Source organism: Herpailurus yagouaroundi, unplaced genomic scaffold, assembly GCF_014898765.1.
Source record: "Herpailurus yagouaroundi ecotype Mexico unplaced genomic scaffold, PumYag 77, whole genome shotgun sequence".
Classification (NCBI taxonomy): domain Eukaryota; kingdom Metazoa; phylum Chordata; class Mammalia; order Carnivora; family Felidae; genus Herpailurus; species Herpailurus yagouaroundi.
Window position 1 is genome coordinate 25,651,053 of NW_024412388.1, and position 18,727 is coordinate 25,669,779.

General features: G+C 48.2%; 1 protein-coding gene across 1 annotated transcript in view; it reads right to left on the reverse strand.

Moving 5' to 3' along the window:
* The window catches only part of CSMD2 (CUB and Sushi multiple domains 2), a 553,689-nt gene that overhangs the window by 140,588 nt on the left and 394,374 nt on the right, over nucleotides 1–18,727 (reverse strand). Inside the window, exons 27-29 of the mRNA XM_040455784.1 lie at nucleotides 18,463–18,654; nucleotides 12,807–12,945; nucleotides 8,684–8,871 (exon numbers count right to left, since the gene is read on the reverse strand). Of these exons, the coding sequence (XP_040311718.1) occupies nucleotides 8,684–8,871; nucleotides 12,807–12,945; nucleotides 18,463–18,654 (519 nt within the window). The remainder of the gene's footprint in view (nucleotides 1–8,683; nucleotides 8,872–12,806; nucleotides 12,946–18,462; nucleotides 18,655–18,727) is intronic.

Below are 18,727 nucleotides of genomic sequence, written 5' to 3' on the forward strand. Positions count from 1 at the left end.
ATAGAAAGGGAAGGAAAACTTCCAGACTCATTCTATGAAGCCAGTATTACTTTGATTCCTAAACCAGACAGAGACCCAGTAAAAAAAGAGAACTACAGGCCAATATCCCTGATGACTATGGATGCCAAAATTCTCAATAAGATACTAGCAAATCGAATTCAACGGCATATAAAAAGAATTATTCACCATGATCAAGTGGGATTCATTCCTGGGATGCAGGGCTGGTTCAACATTCGCAAATCAATCAACGTGATACATCACATTAACAAAAAAAAAGAGAAAAACCATATGATCCTGTCAATCGATGCAGAAAAGGCCTTTGACAAAATCCAGCACCCTTTCTTAATAAAAACCCTTGAGAAAGTCGGGATAGAAGGAACATACTTAAAGATCATAAAAGCCATTTATGAAAAGCCCACAGCTAACATCATCCTCAACGGGGAAAAACTGAGAGCTTTTTCCCTGAGATCAGGAACACGACAGGGATGCCCACTCTCACCGCTGTTGTTTAACATAGTGTTGGAAGTTCTAGCATCAGCAATCAGACAACAAAAGGTAATCAAAGGCATCAAAATTGGCAAAGATGAAGTCAAGCTTTCGCTTTTTGCAGATGACATGATATTATACATGGAAAATCCGATAGACTCCACCAAAAGTCTGCTAGAACTGATACATGAATTCAGCAAAGTTGCAGGATACAAAATCAATGTACAGAAATCAGTTGCATTCTTATACACTAACAATGAAGCAACAGAAAGACAAATAAAGAAACTGATCCCATTCACAATTGCACCAAGAAGCATAAAATACCTAGGAATAAATCTAACCAAAGATGTAAAGGATCTGTATGCTGAAAACTATAGAAAGCTTATGAAGGTAATTGAAGAAGATTTAAAGAAATGGAAAGACATTCCCTGCTCATGGATTGGAAGAATAAATATTGTCAAAATGTCAATACTACCCAAAGCTATCTACACATTCAATGCAATCCCAATCGAAATTGCATCAGCATTCTTCTCAAAACTAGAACAAGCAATCCTAAAATTCATATGGAACCACAAAAGGCCCCGAGTAGCCAAAGTAATTTTGAAGAAGAAGACCAAAGCAGGAGGCATCACAATCCCAGACTTTAGCCTCTACTACAAAGCTGTCATCATCAAGACAGCATGGTATTGGCACAAAAACAGACACATAGACCAATGGAATAGAATAGAAACCCCAGAACTAGACCCACAAACGTATGGCCAACTAATCTTTGACAAAGCAGGAAAGAACATCCGATGGAAAAAAGACAGTCTCTTTAACAAATGGTGCTGGGAGAACTGGACAGCAACATGCAGAAGGTTGAAACTAGACCACTTTATCACACCATTCACAAAAATAAACTCAAAATGGATAAAGGACCTGAATGTGAGACAGGAAACCATCAAAACCTTAGAGGAGAGGGGCGCCTGGGTGGCGCAGTTGGTTAAGCGTCCGACTTCAGCCAGGTCACGATCTCGCGGTCCGTGAGTTCGAGCCCCACGTCGGGCTCTGGACTGATAGCTCAGAGCCTGGAGCCTGTTTCCGATTCTGTGTCTCCCTCTCTCTCTGCCCCTCCCCCGTTCATGCTATGTCTCTCTCTGTCCCAAAAATAAATAAATGTTGAAAAAAAATATTCTTTAAAAAAAAACCTTAGAGGAGAAAGCAGGAAAAGACCTCTCTGACCTCAGCCGTAGCAATCTCTTACTCGACACATCCCCAAAGGCAAGGGAATTAAAAGCAAAAATGAACTACTGGGACCTTATGAAGATAAAAAGCTTCTGCACAGCAAAGGAAACAACCAACAAAACTAAAAGGCAACCAACAGAATGGGAAAAGATATTTGCAAATGACATATCGGACAAAGGGCTAGTATCCAAAATCTATAAAGAGCTCACCAAACTCCACACCCGAAAAGCAAATAACCCAGTGAAGAAATGGGCAGAAAACATGAATAGACACTTCTCTAAAGAAGACATCCGGATGGCCAACAGGCACATGAAAAGATGTTCAGCGTCGCTCCTTATCAGGGAAATACAAATCAAAACCACACTCAGGTATCACCTCACGCCAGTCAGAGTGGCCAAAATGAACCAATCAGGAGACTATAGATGCTGGAGAGGATGTGGAGAAACGGGAACCCTCTTGCACTGTTGGTGGGAATGCAAATTGGTGCAGCCACTCTGGAAAGCAGTGTGGAGGTTCCTCAGAAAATTAAAAATAGACCTACCCTATGACCGAGCAATAGCACTGCTAGGAATTTATCCAAAGGACACAGGAGTACTGATGCATGGGGGCACTTGTACCCCAATGTTCATAGCAGCACTCTCAACAATAGCCAAATTATGGAAAGAGCCTAAATGTCCATCAGTTGATGAATGGATAAAGAAATTGTGGTTTGTATACACAATGGAATACTACGTGGCAATGAGAAAAAATGAAATATGGCCTTTTGTAGCAACGTGGATGGAACTGGAGAGTGTGATGCTAAGTGAAATAAGCCATACAGAGAAAGACAGATACCATATGGTTTCACTCTTATGTGGATCCTGAGAAACTTAACAGGAACCCATGGGGGAGGGGAAGGAAAAAAAAAAAAAGAGGTTAGAGTGGGAGAGAGCCAAAGCATAAGAGACTGTTGAGAACTGAGAGCAAACTGAGGGTTGATGGGGGGTGGGAGGGAGGAGAGGGTGGGTGATGGGTATTGAGGAGGGCACCTTTTGGGATGAGCACTGGGTGTTGTATGGAAACCAATTTGACAATAAATTTCATATATAAATAAAAAAAATAAAATTTATTAAGACTTAAAAATAAATAAATAAATAAATAAATAAATAAAAAATAAATAAAATAAATAAAAAGAAAGACCCATGGCAGTGGTGGTTCCTGGTAGTGGTGGTAGTGGGAGCAGTGTGGAAACCTGGTTGCAACTCCTTGGCCCGTAGTGTTCCAGCCAAGGGCTTAAAAGAGAAAACACGTGCTTTTTAGTACCTTCTGGTAGAAGCTGACCTTGGTCTTTCCTGAGTTATTTCAGGTTCTCCAACACAGGCTTCAAACTCTTCTTCTGAACTTCTTCAAACTCCCTCTGTCTGAAACACTCCCCCGACCCTGTTCTTGCACAGTGGGCTTCTTCTCAACCTTGAGGTCTGTTTAAATGATGCCTGCTGGGCAAAGCCTTCACCTTCACCAACTGCCATTCTGAGGCAGACTCCCCATTTCTCTTTCTCAGCAGCTTGCTCTTTCCTAACTTCCACTTCTTACTCCTCGTTGATCTATGTATTTGTTGTCTGTTTCCCTCACTCACCTTTATGTTATCTTAGGGACCATGACCACTGTGCCCACTGCCATAGCCTCCATATTTAGCACAAGGTGCGGCATGAGGTGAGAGCTCAGTAAGCATTTTTTGAGTGAGTGAATGGCTTCCACACTCATGCACGAACATGCTAGCCTGTCCCTGCTCAGAAGGGAGCCACCACACCTGCTGGAAAATGAGAGTAAAGCTCCGCCTCCCCTCCCCCTGACCCACCACCACCATTTTCCAATGTTTTTGGCTTAGGGAAAGACAGTAAGTCTCTCTGGGACTCATTTTTAGTAATTGTATCAAAAAAACAAGATCCTCCTTATTTTCCCCTGTTTCCTTCTAGCAAAGGGTAAAGCTACCCAGGTAGCTGAATTCAGATGAGAATGCCTTAGAGCAGTCTTATAAAAATCCACAAATGACATGATTGCATTCAGAATCATCTAGAAGACCTGCCTAGAATGACACAGACATCACAACCACCTTCCAGCAGCAACTGAAGAGAGACACCTACAAACTCTCCCATCACTGCCTTATAATTAGGTGAGTCTCCAAGATCTCATTGGTAGCATAAATGTCTACCTGTCTGGTTGTCACTGGCACGTGAAGTCCACGGAGGCAGGAACTTTGTTTTGTTCTCAGCCCCTATAACAGGGTCTGGCATATAGAAGGTAATGAATAAATATCTATTGTGTGAACAGAAGAGTAAAAATGCATGATCTGCCTTTGCCCCTTATGAAGAAGTCTAATTCCATGCCATTGGTCAATGGATGCTTGCCTTAAGCCTGGTCAGTCTTCAAGTCCTTTGGGATTTGGAACTGGGACACAAACTGGGAAATAATTCAGAATCAAGACTGAGGCGGACATACTTGCCCTAGCGGAGGCAATGACCATTGATCTGCAAAAAGAGGATGAAGCAGGGAGGAGACCAAGTGGTCCTGGAGACAGGAGCCAATCTCAACCTTTGACTCTCCCTTCCTGATCTCAATCCCTTGGAAGTTTATGAAAAATATATTCCCTTTCTGTGTTATGTTGGAGGGGGTTTTTGTGATGTGTACTGTTAAAATACAGAACACTTTTTGGCTTAAATTATATTGGCCATTACTTTTCTTATAATAAAGTTTCCTTTCTGTCTCAAGTTGGTTTTGAATGAGTTTTAGGTCTTTGCATTTTTTCCCTCCCCCCCCCCCCCTTTTTTTGCTGAATTTGGTCTGAGTGGGTTTCTCAATTTGAAACTCAAGGATCCCGGACTCAGATGCGACCACACTATTTCTGCTTCCCACTTGGGAAGTTGGCAGGATGTGGGGCAAGGCCCCTGGTCTGTGTGCCTCTGGTCAGAGGAGGGGTTGACCTCAAAGAGTGGTTGCCACTGGGCTAAGCTCAGCTAAGTCCAGCAACATCTCTCTATGTGGCTCCTCTCACCTCCCAATCCAGGACCCTGAAGCCACAGCCCCCAGGAGGATCCAGATACTCAGCATTAGAGGAGCCCTAAATCATCTCATCATCCTGGGTACAGTGTGGTACTGGGTAGAAATCCCCATATTCATGGCATCCTGGCTGTGGTCACCTTTACCCCATCTGCTCCACTGAAGCCACAGGCTAGAGCCATACTTCCAGGTCTGGTTTCCCAATGAAGCCCCTTCCACTTCAGCTGGGGAGGGGGGGAGGCGGTACTCTCTGAAAGACAGCATTCTGCCTCTGGAAACAAGATGGCATATAGATGGATGAGGCCAATTCTTCTCTTCCTAAGGATTCAGACCTGCCTCAGTGTGCAAGTCCTTCGTGGGCTACGTCTCAGTCTATGGTGTTCTATGGACTTGCAGAACACAGCGTCTAAATTCTTTGCCATGGACAGGAGACATATATAGGATACACATACATACACGTCACCAATATTCATGTTATAAATATTTCACGCTCATACGTATATGTATGCAGAACACCATCTCCCACTTTATAGCTTCAGTAAACAGAAAAGGTACTGACTGCATTCTACTGAAAAGAAAATGAAACAGGAAAGAAAATGTACTGACTGCATCATACTGGGCTAGCCCCATGAGGAAGGCTCCAAACCCTTCTCTTTTCCAAACAAGAGCAGAACAAATGAAATACCCATTACACAGGAAAGAAGGCAATCGGATAGAGAAGGTGGATCAAAGTATGTGCCTACTACCTACTGGCATTGGGCCCTGTGCTAGGTGCTGTTCCTGTCCACTACCCTCACACCACCTCTCTCATGTAGTGTACTCTCCCTCCTTGATGGGTGAGGGAGGGATGCTCAGGGAAGGTAAGCGACTTGCTTAAGGCCATACTGTTAGTAAGTGATGGAGGCCACCCCATAAAGATATTGAACATGGGGGGATATCATCGAGGCCATGGGATCTGGTAGCAGAGTAGATCCATTCCAGGAATCCAGAGATCTTGGGATGTGGAGGAGACCAGGTGGCAAGGCAAGGGTCCCATGAAATGGGATGCCTGACCAGCGGCTGAGGCCATAGGAGAGAAGGGACTAATATTAGGGAGTGTGCCACCCGAGAAGGAGGGAAAGCTGCCTCAGGCCTCACCAGGTACCTCCTGCACCAAACACGCGCATTTATCTTGGTGTTTGAACCACAGATGCTAACAAGGCAGCGGAGGGTTCATGGGTGGGCATCACCTCTCCCCTCGTCCCAGTGATTGGCCTCTTAGCTGCTTGGCTGGCTGAGATGGCAGCCTGGAAGGCCTTATTCCTTGGGGCTGTGTTTCAGAGCTGGGGTCCCCTGTAGATGTGGTCTTGGGCCAACAGCTGAAAGTGGAAGGGGCTTCATTGGGAAAGAGGCCCTGAAAGCGTGGCTCTAGGCCGTGGCTTCAGTGGAGGGGATGGGGGGAGAGATGCCTGCAGCCAGGAGACCGTGATTTCTACCCAGTAGCTTACTGTTTCCACAGATGATGATCATCTCATCATGGGGTGACATGTGGGGTGACATTTTGGAATCTCCATCAGGGAGAAGACACCAGGTAGGACAGGTTGGAGGTGGCTCAGGTGGTTGCTAATGCTCGTCTAGGGTTAAAAGACATCATTTGCGGTGGCTCCAAGTGCCACATTTGTGTGACTTTTTCTGGTCATGCTCAGCCACTTGCATGTGGGTGCGATGAAGGATGCCATTTTGCAAGGCTGCAACAGAAGGGCCAGGGGGGCAGGGGACTTGAGGGTACTTCTGTTCTTTCTGTAAGTGTGATGCAAGAGGTGAACAATAAGAAAAGCGAAGATGACAATACAGCAGCGGGGGTGGCGGAGTGACAGGTCCCAGTCTGAGTCTAAGTTGTGCTGCTGTTGGAATTCCACACTATGTGACTGTGTTTGTTCTGATGTAGGAGGATTCGGGAATGGGAGGTTTATTGAATGGCAGGCGTCTGCAGGAAGAGAGGTCAGCAAAATATCCATCATCTCGGCCAGCCCCACGGGAAGGGAAGACCACAGCAAAACATTCTCTACTTTCTGCACGAAGTATCTTCTAGAACCGTACCTGACAAATAGCAGACAAGCGATAGTTTTGGGGATTTTGATGTGTTGATGGATGTGAAGTACTTAGGACCACACTGGCGGTTGGTAGTTGCTAAGTTAGCTATTGTTATGATTGGTGTAATTTGTGAGCGCATGTGAGCTATTCCCAGCAGTTGCCAGAAATATGTAATTAAGGAACACTTTCAAAGGTTGCTGAGGTCCTACACTATGCAAGTGGGGGACATGAGCCAGAAACTTTTTAAATTTTAACTGGTATTATGACCCCATTTGTCCACACAGGCTGATGAGGCCTGGGTGAACTTGGCTGAGAGCAACAATAACAAAATCCATCATCTCTAGAGTATCTGTAGAGTGTTCAGTACCTACTGGGCATTGTACTCATGCATATAATATGGATGTATAAAATATCTTTTAATTTTAACCTTCTGCAATGTAATTATTATTACCACCACTTTATAGATGGAGGAATGGCTTCCAAGAGATAATAGCCTGCCAAGCTCACCAATCAAACAAGAAGTGGATCTAGGATTTGGATAAAGGCGTCTGGGACGATTAGGGAAGAAAAGGTCATGAAGACAATAACAGGATAGAAGAACGTGGAGTGGCCCAGAGCCTGGAGCCACTCTTACTATGGCTGCTGCTTAGACATTATAGGGTGCCTGAGACGTGCCAGGCACCGGGCCAGGGGCTTTGCTGCACAGAATCACTGATCTTCACAGCATTTCTGTGAGGCAGGGATTAGGCCACCCTTGTTTTATGATGAAGGAATGGAGGTTTTTCAAGAGGTTACATAACTCGCCCAAGGCCACACAACTGCTAACTAGCAAACATGAGCCCAGAACCCAGTTCATCTGACAGTCTAGGCTCTTGACCAGGAAGGGAGCGAGGCCTGCTTTTTTTTTTTTTTAATTTTAATTTTTTTTAATGTTTTATTTTTTGAGAGCGAGAGACAGAGTGCGAGTGGGGGAGGGGCAGAGAGAGATGGAGTCACAGAATTTGAAGCAGGCTCCAGGCTCTGAGCTGTCAGCACAGAGCCCGATGCGGGGCTCGAACCCATGAACTGTGAGATCGTGACCTGAGCCGAAGTCTGACACTCAACCGACGAGCCACCCAGGTGCCCCTGCTTTTTGGTTAAGTAGATGCTTTTTGGAACACAGCCATGCCCGTTCCTTTATGTTTGGTCTTAGGCTACCCCAGCGGCAGCGCTGAGTAGTTGTGACAGAGACCATATGCCTCACAAGCCTAAAATATTGACTATCTGGTCCTTTAAGAAAACATGTGCTGACCCCTGCTTTGACCTCTATCCTGTTCAGCTTGCCTTAATTCAAAATACAATGGCAGCAAAAGAATGGGACAGCTGGAGGGGTGAGGGTCGGAATCGGGAAGTATCAGAAAGGGTCTAGGCTACGACAGGGTGCCAGAGTATAGCCAAGAAGCTGGATGAGCCATCCATGTGGGCACTGAAGTTCCCGGGATGGTGGGAGACTTTGAGGAAGAGAGGAAGACTGAGCTTCACATCAGAGCCTCTGTGAGCTGTTAGGTCTGGACAGAGGTTATAAAAGAAGAGCAAGGAACGACCCTCACAGAAAAAGGACAGAAGAAGAGCAGAGATGTGGAGATAGAAATGAAGTGCGAGAAGAATGCCAGCCCCCCACTTTCTCCAAGGCCTGGGGCACATAGGTGGGAAAGGCTAAACCACCCTCAGGGCCGCAGGGAAGGCAGGGGCTCTCTGCAGGTTCAGTGGCGCCAGGGCCGGTGGAGGCTGCTGGTGACCCAGCCCAGGGCCCTCCTCACTACCCCTCCCCTCTGCCAGGTCTCACTGGCCCTGCCCTCACTACTCTCTGCCACCAGGGCCCTACCTGTGTAGTCGATGACGAAGCCAGCACTGCTCACGGACGCGTCACTGCGGAAGGCGAGGAAGAGGCTGTTGCTGCTGCTCTCAATGCGGGCCGGAAGCTGGGAGCCATAGAAGCTTCCTATGAGAGGGCTGAGGGAGTCCCGTCCATCGTAGATATGGAGGAAGTCATAGCCTGGCTCCAAGTTAAAGCTGGGGAACAAAAACATCCCACCCCCACCCCACTAAGGTCAAAAAAGGCTCATACTGTGCCTTAGGCTCTCAACCAAAGGATGGGGCCTCCCAGACAGTGAGCCCTTCACCCCACCGGCACCCAACTCCTGACACTTCCTGGCTAGGGGGAAAATGGTAAAGCCCCCTGATGGCCTCCCAGTCAGGCGAGGAGATGGAGAAGTCAGGCGTGGGGGCAGAGGAGACAGGTCCCAGAGCTGGTGTCTGGAAACCTGGAGCTGAAAATCTAGCAGCCTCTTTCTGCACAAATATTTTTAATTGGAATACACTTGACATACAATATTGTGTAAATTTAAGGAGTGTAACATGTCCACTGGCTACATTTATATGATGTAATATGATTGCCAAAGTAGTGACAATTAGTCCCTTCATCACGTCACATAGTTATCACTTCTTTCTAGTGGCTGGAATAATTAAGATCTAGTTTCTCAGCAAGTTTGATGATTGTAATACAATATTGTTGTCTGTATTCACTATGCTGTGCGCACAAGGGAAAATGAGTTACCAATTCTACATACCGAGTGGTCAGCTAGAGCAGTCCACTTATTTGCCTCTGATGTTCTCTGTAATGTGCTATCTGCACCTGCTTTTCCCAGGCAGGAAGGGGTCCGTTCTCATGAAGAGCTCGGCTTTGTCCCATTATCCCCAAGCCAGTTCTCAGCTCTCCTTGGGATTTGCAACCATCCCACTCTGGCACCCACAAGCATGCCTCTTTCTTGGCTATTTTGACTCTCGCATGGGAAAAAATCCATTTGAAAAAACTGTCTTAGTTTGGCAAATTGAATATTAGAGTTCTTCAGTGTCATTGATCCCACCGGATTGGCCAGAGTGAAAATGATGGGAAATACCAAGACTGGAGAGAACGTGGAGCCACTGGCGCTCTCGGGCCCTGCGGGCAGGAGGTAAATTTGCTTAGCCGCTTGGGAAAACTGTTTCACAACACCTACTAGATCTGAACATATGCCTGCCCTGTGATGCAGTCAGTCCAGTCTCAGGTACGTATGCAAGATGTAAGTCTTAGGTACAAAGCAATGGACACTAATCAGGTGTGCAAAGATGAAAATGACAGAATGTGAGTTGGGAACAGATTTCTGATGCAAACTTGTTTAGAGCTGAGCCACGGGCTGCGATACTCAGATATTCCTTTTGGCCCAGCTAAGAATGAAATAGCAGTTCTACTCTTTAGCTAAGACATGTGGCAGAGAGAGGGGACCGTGACATCTCTAGGACAAAGTGGGTTGGGCTGGCAGGGGGATGGGATGGGGATCCGAAAGTTACAGGGGGGTGGAGCCAGATGTGTATCAGCCTCCTTCCTCCATGGCACCTCGCACTGGGGTCAGCGGCAGGGTCACACCACCACTTCTAGGTGGTATGGTCTTCTTGCTCCCATAATTCAGCTTCCAGCCAATGTGCTTTTTCCCAAGTCACCAGAGGAGTGGTTTGAAGAGAGACAGTCTTGGTCACAGATGATCTCTCTGCCACTTCCTAACTGCCTTCTGTCTGTCCCTGCCTTCCTTCCATCATTGTATTTTAGCTGAGCACTCTCAATGTGCCGGGCACTGTGCAAGGTGCTTGGGACACAGGGATCTATCAGATGACACCCCTCCTTCAAGATGGCGATAGGGCCAAAGGAAGCGATGGATGGGAAGACAACTAAGCAAAGCATGAGGTCTGTACAGGCACATGGGATCACAACACAAAGTTCCTCGGGGAGGAGGAAGTGAAAGCTTTCGTGGAGGCCAAGCTGGAGGAAGTTTTGGGAGATGCAGAGACCCTTAGTAGTTGGACAAGGAGAGAAAAGGAAGTCGCCAAGAAAGGAGAAGCAGGGGTGAAGTCACAAGGGCAAGAAATAGTCTTGAAGCTGTGGGTAGTTCAGTCTGGCTGGAGCTCAGGGGTTAGAATGGGGTTGGGGTTGGGGGGGTTACTGAATGGAGAGGTAGGCAGAGGCCAGATAGATGGGACTGAAAAGTCCAAAGTTTTGTTTTTGTTTTTTTTTTTTTTTTACAGCTTAATGATTTATTTTGAGATAGAGAGAGAGTGGGACCTGAGGAGGGGCAGAGACAGAGAGAATCTCAAGCAGGCTCTGCACCATCAGCACAGAGCCCCATGTGGGGCTCGAACTCATGAACCATGAGATCACGACCTGAGCCGAAATCAAGAGTTGGACGCTTAACAGACTGAGCCACCCAGGTGTCCCTCAACATTCTGATTTTATAGGATGGAAGTACAGCCACTACAGGATTTTAAAATAAAAGACGTATCTGTTTGTGTCTTCGTTTTCAAGTCGAGGTATAACTCACACCCCATGAAATGATCAGCAATTAAGTATACCACCCTATCGGTTTTGACACACGCATGACAAGACCCAGCATGTTTCCAGCGTCCTGGAATGTTCCCCTTCCCAGTCAACCCTCCCTACCCTGAGAAGCCACCACCGAACAGAATTTTACCACCATAGACTTATTTTGCTGATCCTAAAATTTCATGTAAGTGGAATCATACATTATGTCTTTTTTTGTATCTGTTTTCTTTTGCTCAGCATGGTATTTTTGAGATTCAGCCATGTTGCCTGTATCAGTAGTTCATTCCTTTTTACTGCTGAGTAGCACATTATCATATGTTCAAATGGAAAATGAGGTGGCTATTTTAGCATTTTCGCCAGACAAGGTCACTTTGACAGCCGGCTCGAGAAGAGGTTGGCATGGGAGGAAGATGGGGGCAGAGGAACCAGTCAGGAGAGACTACGGTAGTAATTTAGTTGAGAAATAATACGGGTTTCAAGCAAGGCAGTAGCTGGGAGGCCGGAGAAGAGGGGAAAATGTGAGGAGAATTAAGGCCGCACAGGCTCCAAGCCTTGCTCACTAATGGAAGGAGCAGGGCAGGTGCATGATGGCGGCACTCCCTAGGGGTCAGAAGAGAGCTCTTCTGAGCGGAGAAGTCATATGCTTAGTTCTGTACGCACTGCTGCGGGTACCAGACCTCCACCAGTTGGAAATGGGAGGCTGCAGCTCAGAAGACAGTCTGGGCAGTGGTTGCATGGAGTCTCCAGGTTACAAGAGGAGGGTGAAGCCATCGGAGCAGATGGGCTGGTCCAGGAAGGAAGTGCGGATGAGGAGGGGAGAGGCTGGAGATAGGGCCCGGCCAGGGAAGGGGGCCACGAAAAGGAAGCCACAAAGTCACAGAAAGCTGGAGAACCAGAAGGGAGGAACTTCACAGAAACCAAGGAGAAAAAGCAGGGTAAGGATGGAGGGAGCGAGCGAGAAGTGCCATGGGCTAAAATGTGGAAAGTTCCATTTTGTGCGGTGACCAGGAGTTCGCTGGGGTCTTTTATCAGTGGAGTTGCTAGCGGGACCGTGGAGGCCGAACCCAGATTTCAGTGGTTGGAGAGTGAACAGGAGGTCAGGAAGGAGACACAAGCAGAGATGATTCTTTTGAAGAGTTTGCCTCTAGAGGGATGAAGGAGACCGTGCAGGAGCTGGATGGGGGAAAACCCGAGAAAAACTTGAGCCTGTTCCCCTCTAGGGAGCGTGATGGAAGGGGCCAGGTGGCAACAGGAGGGGAAAACACAGGAGAGCAGGGGAGAAAGGATCCAGCGAGGCCCTGCTTTCTGAATCTCAACACCTTCGGAGGTTAAAAAAAAAAAGATAGAATAATAGCTACTTCATCAATTATCATAAGGATTAAATAAGATAGTATGTGTAAAACCACAGAGCACAGCTCAGGGCACACGGGAGACATCCAATAAATGCTAGTTTCCTTCCTTTGGACTCCTTCACCTTCCACGGAATGGAGAACTCTGCCCCTGGCACGCCTATGTGTACTCACCTGGACACCGGGGTCTAAAACCCCTAGTTGCTCTGAACCCCTCATCTCCCACCCGGGGGAAAGGTACATACATGTTAAATACCAGGGCGATGACGTAGTCCGGAGAGACAGTCACTTTCCAGTCACACTCCTTGCCTGGCGGGTAAGGTTCTGGGTAATTTGGTGACAGGATGACTCCTGATGGACCCGACAGGTCTCCCCCGCAGGGAGCTGGGGAGAGAGGAAGACCAGGGTCAGACTTTCCCCTCACCGGGTCACGTTTTCTTGGGCACTGGTAAGGCACAGTGCAGGGGGGTTAAAACCTGGCTCGAGGGGCCAAGGGCAGGGTGGGATGGAATGGGTACAAGGTTGTACCCTGAAGTGACAGAAATGTTTTGGAACTAGCAGAGGTGGTGGTTGCACAACATTGCGAATGCACCAGATGGCACGGAATCATTTATTTTAACATAGCAAATTTTATGTTACATGAATTTCACCGCAGGAAATTATTATTTAGTTTTTAGTGTTTATTTTTGATAGAGAGAGAGACAGAGAGTGAGTGGAGAAGGGGCAGAGAGAGAGGGAGACACAGAATCTGAAGCGGGCTCCAGGCTCTGAGCTGTCAGCACAGAGCCTGACGTGGGGCTTGAACTCATGAACTATGAGATCATGACCTGAGCCGAAGTCGGATGCTTAATCGACTGAGCCACCCAGGTGCCCCTCACCTCAGGAAATTATTAAAAACAAAGACAAAATATCTGGCTCTGCCACTTCCTGGCTATGTGACCTTAGGGAATTTACCTAACCTCTCTGGACCTCAGCATCCTTTCTCTATTGCAGGAAGACATTATATTTCCCTTGGGGATGGTAGTAAAAATTTTGGAGAGGTGGTTAAAGCATTTGGCATACAGTAAGCAGTCAGTATTTGGAGCCCTTATTCATCTCTGAGACATTTGAAACACATGGTCTCCTTCCACCGCCTCACATCCAGTTTTCAGGTGAGCTTTGTGGGTGTTTACCCCACGTTCCATGTCACTCGCTGCCAGGAGGAGCGAAAAACACAGTCACGTTCACCCGCCAAGTGTGGCTGGCCTCCTGGTTGTCAGTGCTTTCGGCATCTGCTTGGGGATGCAGACACCTTCCAATTTTCCGGAAGACCTTGTCTGAGAGAATGTGTGCCCCTCAGTTGTATGGAGATATGACGGAGCTCCATTAGGCCATGGTGGTCCCCACCCCATCTGGCTTGAGATGACAGGCCTTTCAAGCAGGCGGGCAGCAGGAAATTGGCTGGCGATACAAGAAGTTGCTTGCCCAGAGCCCTGTGGGGGCATTTCCCAGATTCTGAATCAGGTTCTTCCCTGAATGGCTGGGTCACTGTGCTGTAGCAGTAGGGTGTGAGAAAGGGGAGGCTGGAAAGTATACGGGGTCACTAACAGGAAATCTGGCCGAGACTGTAAATATGGCCTGGTGTGAGAAAAAAAAACCACAGGGCACAACTGGAGGTTGAAGTACAGCAGGCCAGTAGTGAGCCCACCGGAGCCTGGAAAGCCATTCAAGGAGAGGCCAGAAAATCCAAGATGTGACAGACAGGCAGGAGCCAAGGGTGTATCTAAGACTGAACTTAAGAGCAGCCAATTGCTTGTCACAGAGCTGAGTTTTATTGCCTCATGCTGTACCTTTCACTCAGGGTAAGGCTTAAAGCACTAGATCAATGCCCACAGGGTCTTTCAAAACAACAACAACAACAACAACAACAACAACAACAACAGCAGTAGTCTTCAGGGCCATAAAAGCCCTAACACGGCTGAACGTAAAACCTGAGTGGTCAAGAGTAGTGGGTTTTTTTTTCCCTCCCATGGAAAGTACATCCCAAGTATCAACTTGAATACCAAGAACGCTCAAGTGGGCACCTGTTATATGTCAGACATGACTATAGCATATTAGATACATCATCTCATTTACGTCTCGTAACAGCTCCATGAGCTGTTTAGAAATGAGGAGGCTGGGACTCAGGGGGGTTAAGGACCTTGCCCAGAGTCACTCTGAGACTCGACCTTCATCTGTCTGGCTCCAAAGGATGCCCCTTTCCCATTTTATTCTGCTGGGAAGTGCTGGCCGGGGAGCAGAGCAGAGCTCCTCCCTACAGGCTGGCCAGGGAGCCGAGGAATGCTCCTCTCTATACGCTGGCAGGGGAGCAGAGGAGTGTTCCCCCTTGCAGGCCAGGAGCAGAGGAGTGCTCCTCCCTATAGGCTGGCAGGGGAGCAGCCCCAGCTGCAGGAGCGCCTATGAACAAGGATGGTTCCTCTCATCAGGTCTGCTTTGTGTCTCATTCACTCCTCCCCTGCACTCTCTTAGAGAAGAGGGTTACATGAATGAGATGCACTGGAGGCCTGTGTGATCAGGATAAAATCTTGCACTTAACACAGCAGGACCCACTGCCTGGTCCTGAGAGTGGCCCTACCCATGGCCTAGAGACTGATGCAGGTCATGTGGGCAGTCTGAACTCCCAGGGGACCTTTTAAGGGGGCACAGTGATGCCTCCATTAGAGCAAGGGCCACCAGGCATGAGACTCTTTTGTGGCACAGGGGTTTCCCCCTTAAGTTAGCCACAGGTTGGGGTGAGTCTGGGTGTTTCTGAACCTTCCCATATTGTTCTTCTGCCAACCCCCAAAGTGCTCACAGTTTGTCTGGGTTCTAGGCCTCTGCTATGGCACAGTCGCCCTCCAGATGGTTCCCTGGCATCGGATGATCAGGCACCTGCTTCTCACTCAGGACCCCGATGTGGGCTTCACTGCCCTCTGCCATTTGTGTATCAAGGCCTGGCCAGGCTCCTAGCTGCTTCCTGTTTGCAGCTGATTGAGGAGTATGCCGAGGAAGGAAATGCCTTCCCTTTCCAGTCCCATTGGCAAGCCAGCAGGACAACTGAGCTGTTGCAGACTAAATGAGGCCTTGGCAACATCCTAGCATCGCCTGGTCCTTTTAGCAGGTGACCCACAGGGTTGGGAAGGCAGGCTGGACTAGAAGCTGGGTCTTGCTCCCAATCCAGGGTGCCTGTCCCTCACCCACGGTCATGCCCTGCCCTCTCCCTACTGTGAGTCAGAAACAGAAGGCAGGCTCTGGCCTGCAGACCCAGGCTCGAGCTTACAAACCATGGAAGCCCAGGAGGGAGTGGAAGCATGTGGTTGATCATCCCAGATGGCCAAGGAGTGGGCAGGCTGTACTGTGGGGCGGGAGTTGAGAAAAAGGCCACCGGACTTGCAGTTACACAGTCCTGGGTTCCAATTCTGATTGTCCCGCTTACTAGCTGTGAATTTGGGCAAGCTATCCCTTCTCTGGGCCTCCATTTCCCCACTTATAAAATTGAAAAAAAAAAAAAAAGAAAAGAAAATGACGAGAATGGCTTCTAACATACACTGTGTTCACCATGAACCAGACGTGGTTCTAAGTGCTTTGTAGTATGACCTTACTTAATCTTCAAAACAACGTGATGAGGTAGGTGCTATCATTGTCCCTATTTTACAGGAGAGGAAAATGAGGCACAGGGAGATTAGATAATTTGTCTAAGGCCACACAGCTTGCTGTGGTGAAGCCACCGGACTCGGTGGTTGGAATCCAGAACCTGAGCTCAAAACTTACCACCTGGTGATTCCATTTGCAAGAATGCAGCTAAAATGTCTAGCCCGGTGCCTATCATGGGGATGACGCTCAATAAATACTTGTTTTCCCCCCTTGCTTTTTCCCTATAATGAAGGGATATCAAGGCCAGCCAGACCAGTCATGGCAGACTGCCAAGGGAGCTGGAAATTAGGGGCTTGTCACTGGGATTTCCAGACTGTTTGAGCGAAGAGACAAAGACATTCATTTTGTTGCCTGAGGAACGTTTCCCCAAGCTGAGTACAGAAGAATGGGTAATGAAAGCTAAATTAACCTCTTTGCCCTGCTTGCTGCACATTTATTGCTCTCAACAGCTTAACACAGTGCAGCCCCCCTCCTCCACCTGGGACAGTCTTATCTCAGGACCTGCTTTTCTGTAAGAGAAGCCTAAGGAATCACAGCCCTGTAGAAAGCTAAATTTGGAAGGGGGCTCAGAGGTCATCTGATTCCCTTCTGGGCCTCACCAGAATTCCCCTTCCCAGATGGGATTCTGGCTCAGGGGAGGGAGGGGAGTCGTAAAACTGAAAAGAAGAAAACAGAGAAAGGAGGAAAGGAAAGAAGGAAGGAAGTTAGGAAGGAAGGAAGGAAGGAAAGAGAAAAGCAAGGAGGGAATTAGCATTTCTTGAGATTTGGGTTAGTTATGTCCTCACCCCACAATGCCAAGAGAAGTATATCTACTCTCACTTTACAGAATAGGAAACTGAGGCTCAGAGATGGATTGATTCCCCATGGCCACTGAACTAATCAATGGCACAGCCAGGATCTGAACCCCGATCTGTCTCCTTCAGTACCCCATATTCTTTCCTACATGGCTCCATGTAGCTGAGAATGGAGCTGTTCCTGGAACCCAGGTCTCAACTTCCTGTCTGCTGTATGTTCACCATGCTCCTACCATGTAATCTGGGTCGCTCCCAATTACTTGTGAGAGACGGGATTCAGTGTGTCCCCTTCAGTGCCAAGCCTCAGAGCTTGGCCGGCAAAGGCCAGTCCTTGGATGCCTGGACAGAGCCTCCCCTGGAGCCTCTGTGGAAAGAGGTGCCTGCAGGGCATTGGCCAGGTGGAAGCCGCTGGGCTGTGTCTCAGAAAGTCCCTGGGACCTGTCCCCGGCACAGTAGTCAGTGTGGGAGGTAGGAAATTGAAACGCTTTGCATTCAGACTGATGTGGGTGTGAATCTTGGCTCTGCCATACCCTAGCCCTGTGATTTGGGCAAGATATCCAAATTTGTCTAAGTTTCAGTTTCCTGAACTGTAAAATGAGGGAATGGTGCTCATTCTGGAGAGCTGTAGGGAAAGTCAAATGAGGCTGTGTACGAAAACATCCAGTATGGGGCTGGCACACAGCAAGGGGACTCAGGGACTATCGCTTCTCTTCTAACACCTGTCGTTGACACAGGAGATAAATGCATTCAGTACTTTGCCTGAGAAAAAGGGCCATGTGGCAGTAAGCACCTGGATGCTTCTATTTCTCTTTCCAGTCTTCTCCTCCTTTCAAGCTCCCTCCCCATCCCAGTCTCCAGTGGCTAGGGAGCACGATTGTTCACACCCCAACTCTTACAAGCTCCCTGACCTTGGCAAGTCTCAGAGTTTCCATTTCTTCATGGGTCAAATGGGGAGATTCTTAAGACTAAGGACAGATCTGGAGATCTGACAGCCAGGTAACCAATAATTTCCTTGAGCAGAGAAAGGGCAAACTTCTTTCCTTTATACCTGAGCCTATGGGTGCCCTTCCAGTGCTTTAGGTAATGGAAGGGGCATCTGGGAACCTACTGACCTTCCTGGCCGAGCTCACCCATCACCTTCCTCCCAACCTATATAGCCTGAGCCAGGGGAGAAAGGAGGCAGACATGCCTGGCTTAGCAATTTGGGGGCCCGTTTTGGGGAGGGAAGAATTTGTCGTGTATAGAGTGTGAGTGTGTGAATGTGAGGGGGTGTGTGTGCGCATATAAGCAGGGTAAACTGGGGGCTTTCTGCAACTTTCAGCTGCTCCAATTCTCCCGGCCAGCCTCTAGAGGCAGCTGCCACTTATGCCACAGGGTCTGGAACACACAACCGGTGGGACCAGAGGGCAGGTTTCGCTCTGCAGCTGCTTTGTACCAATGCACGTTGGTGGGCTGGGCTGCCAGAAGAATCTGTTCTCGATCTTCACGCAGCTGATCTCTGCGCTCCCCTGTAGCGCATAGCCAGGGTCACACTGGAACACCGTGGAGTCTCCGGCTTCCCAACTGTCGCCGCTCCGGCTCCCATTCTGCGGGACCCCAGGGTCGTTGCAGGACGTTGCTGTGGACACTGGGATGAGGGAACAGAAGAAGTGGGGTTGCCCAGATGTCTGCCGGACAATGAGGCTCCAGCTCATTACCCT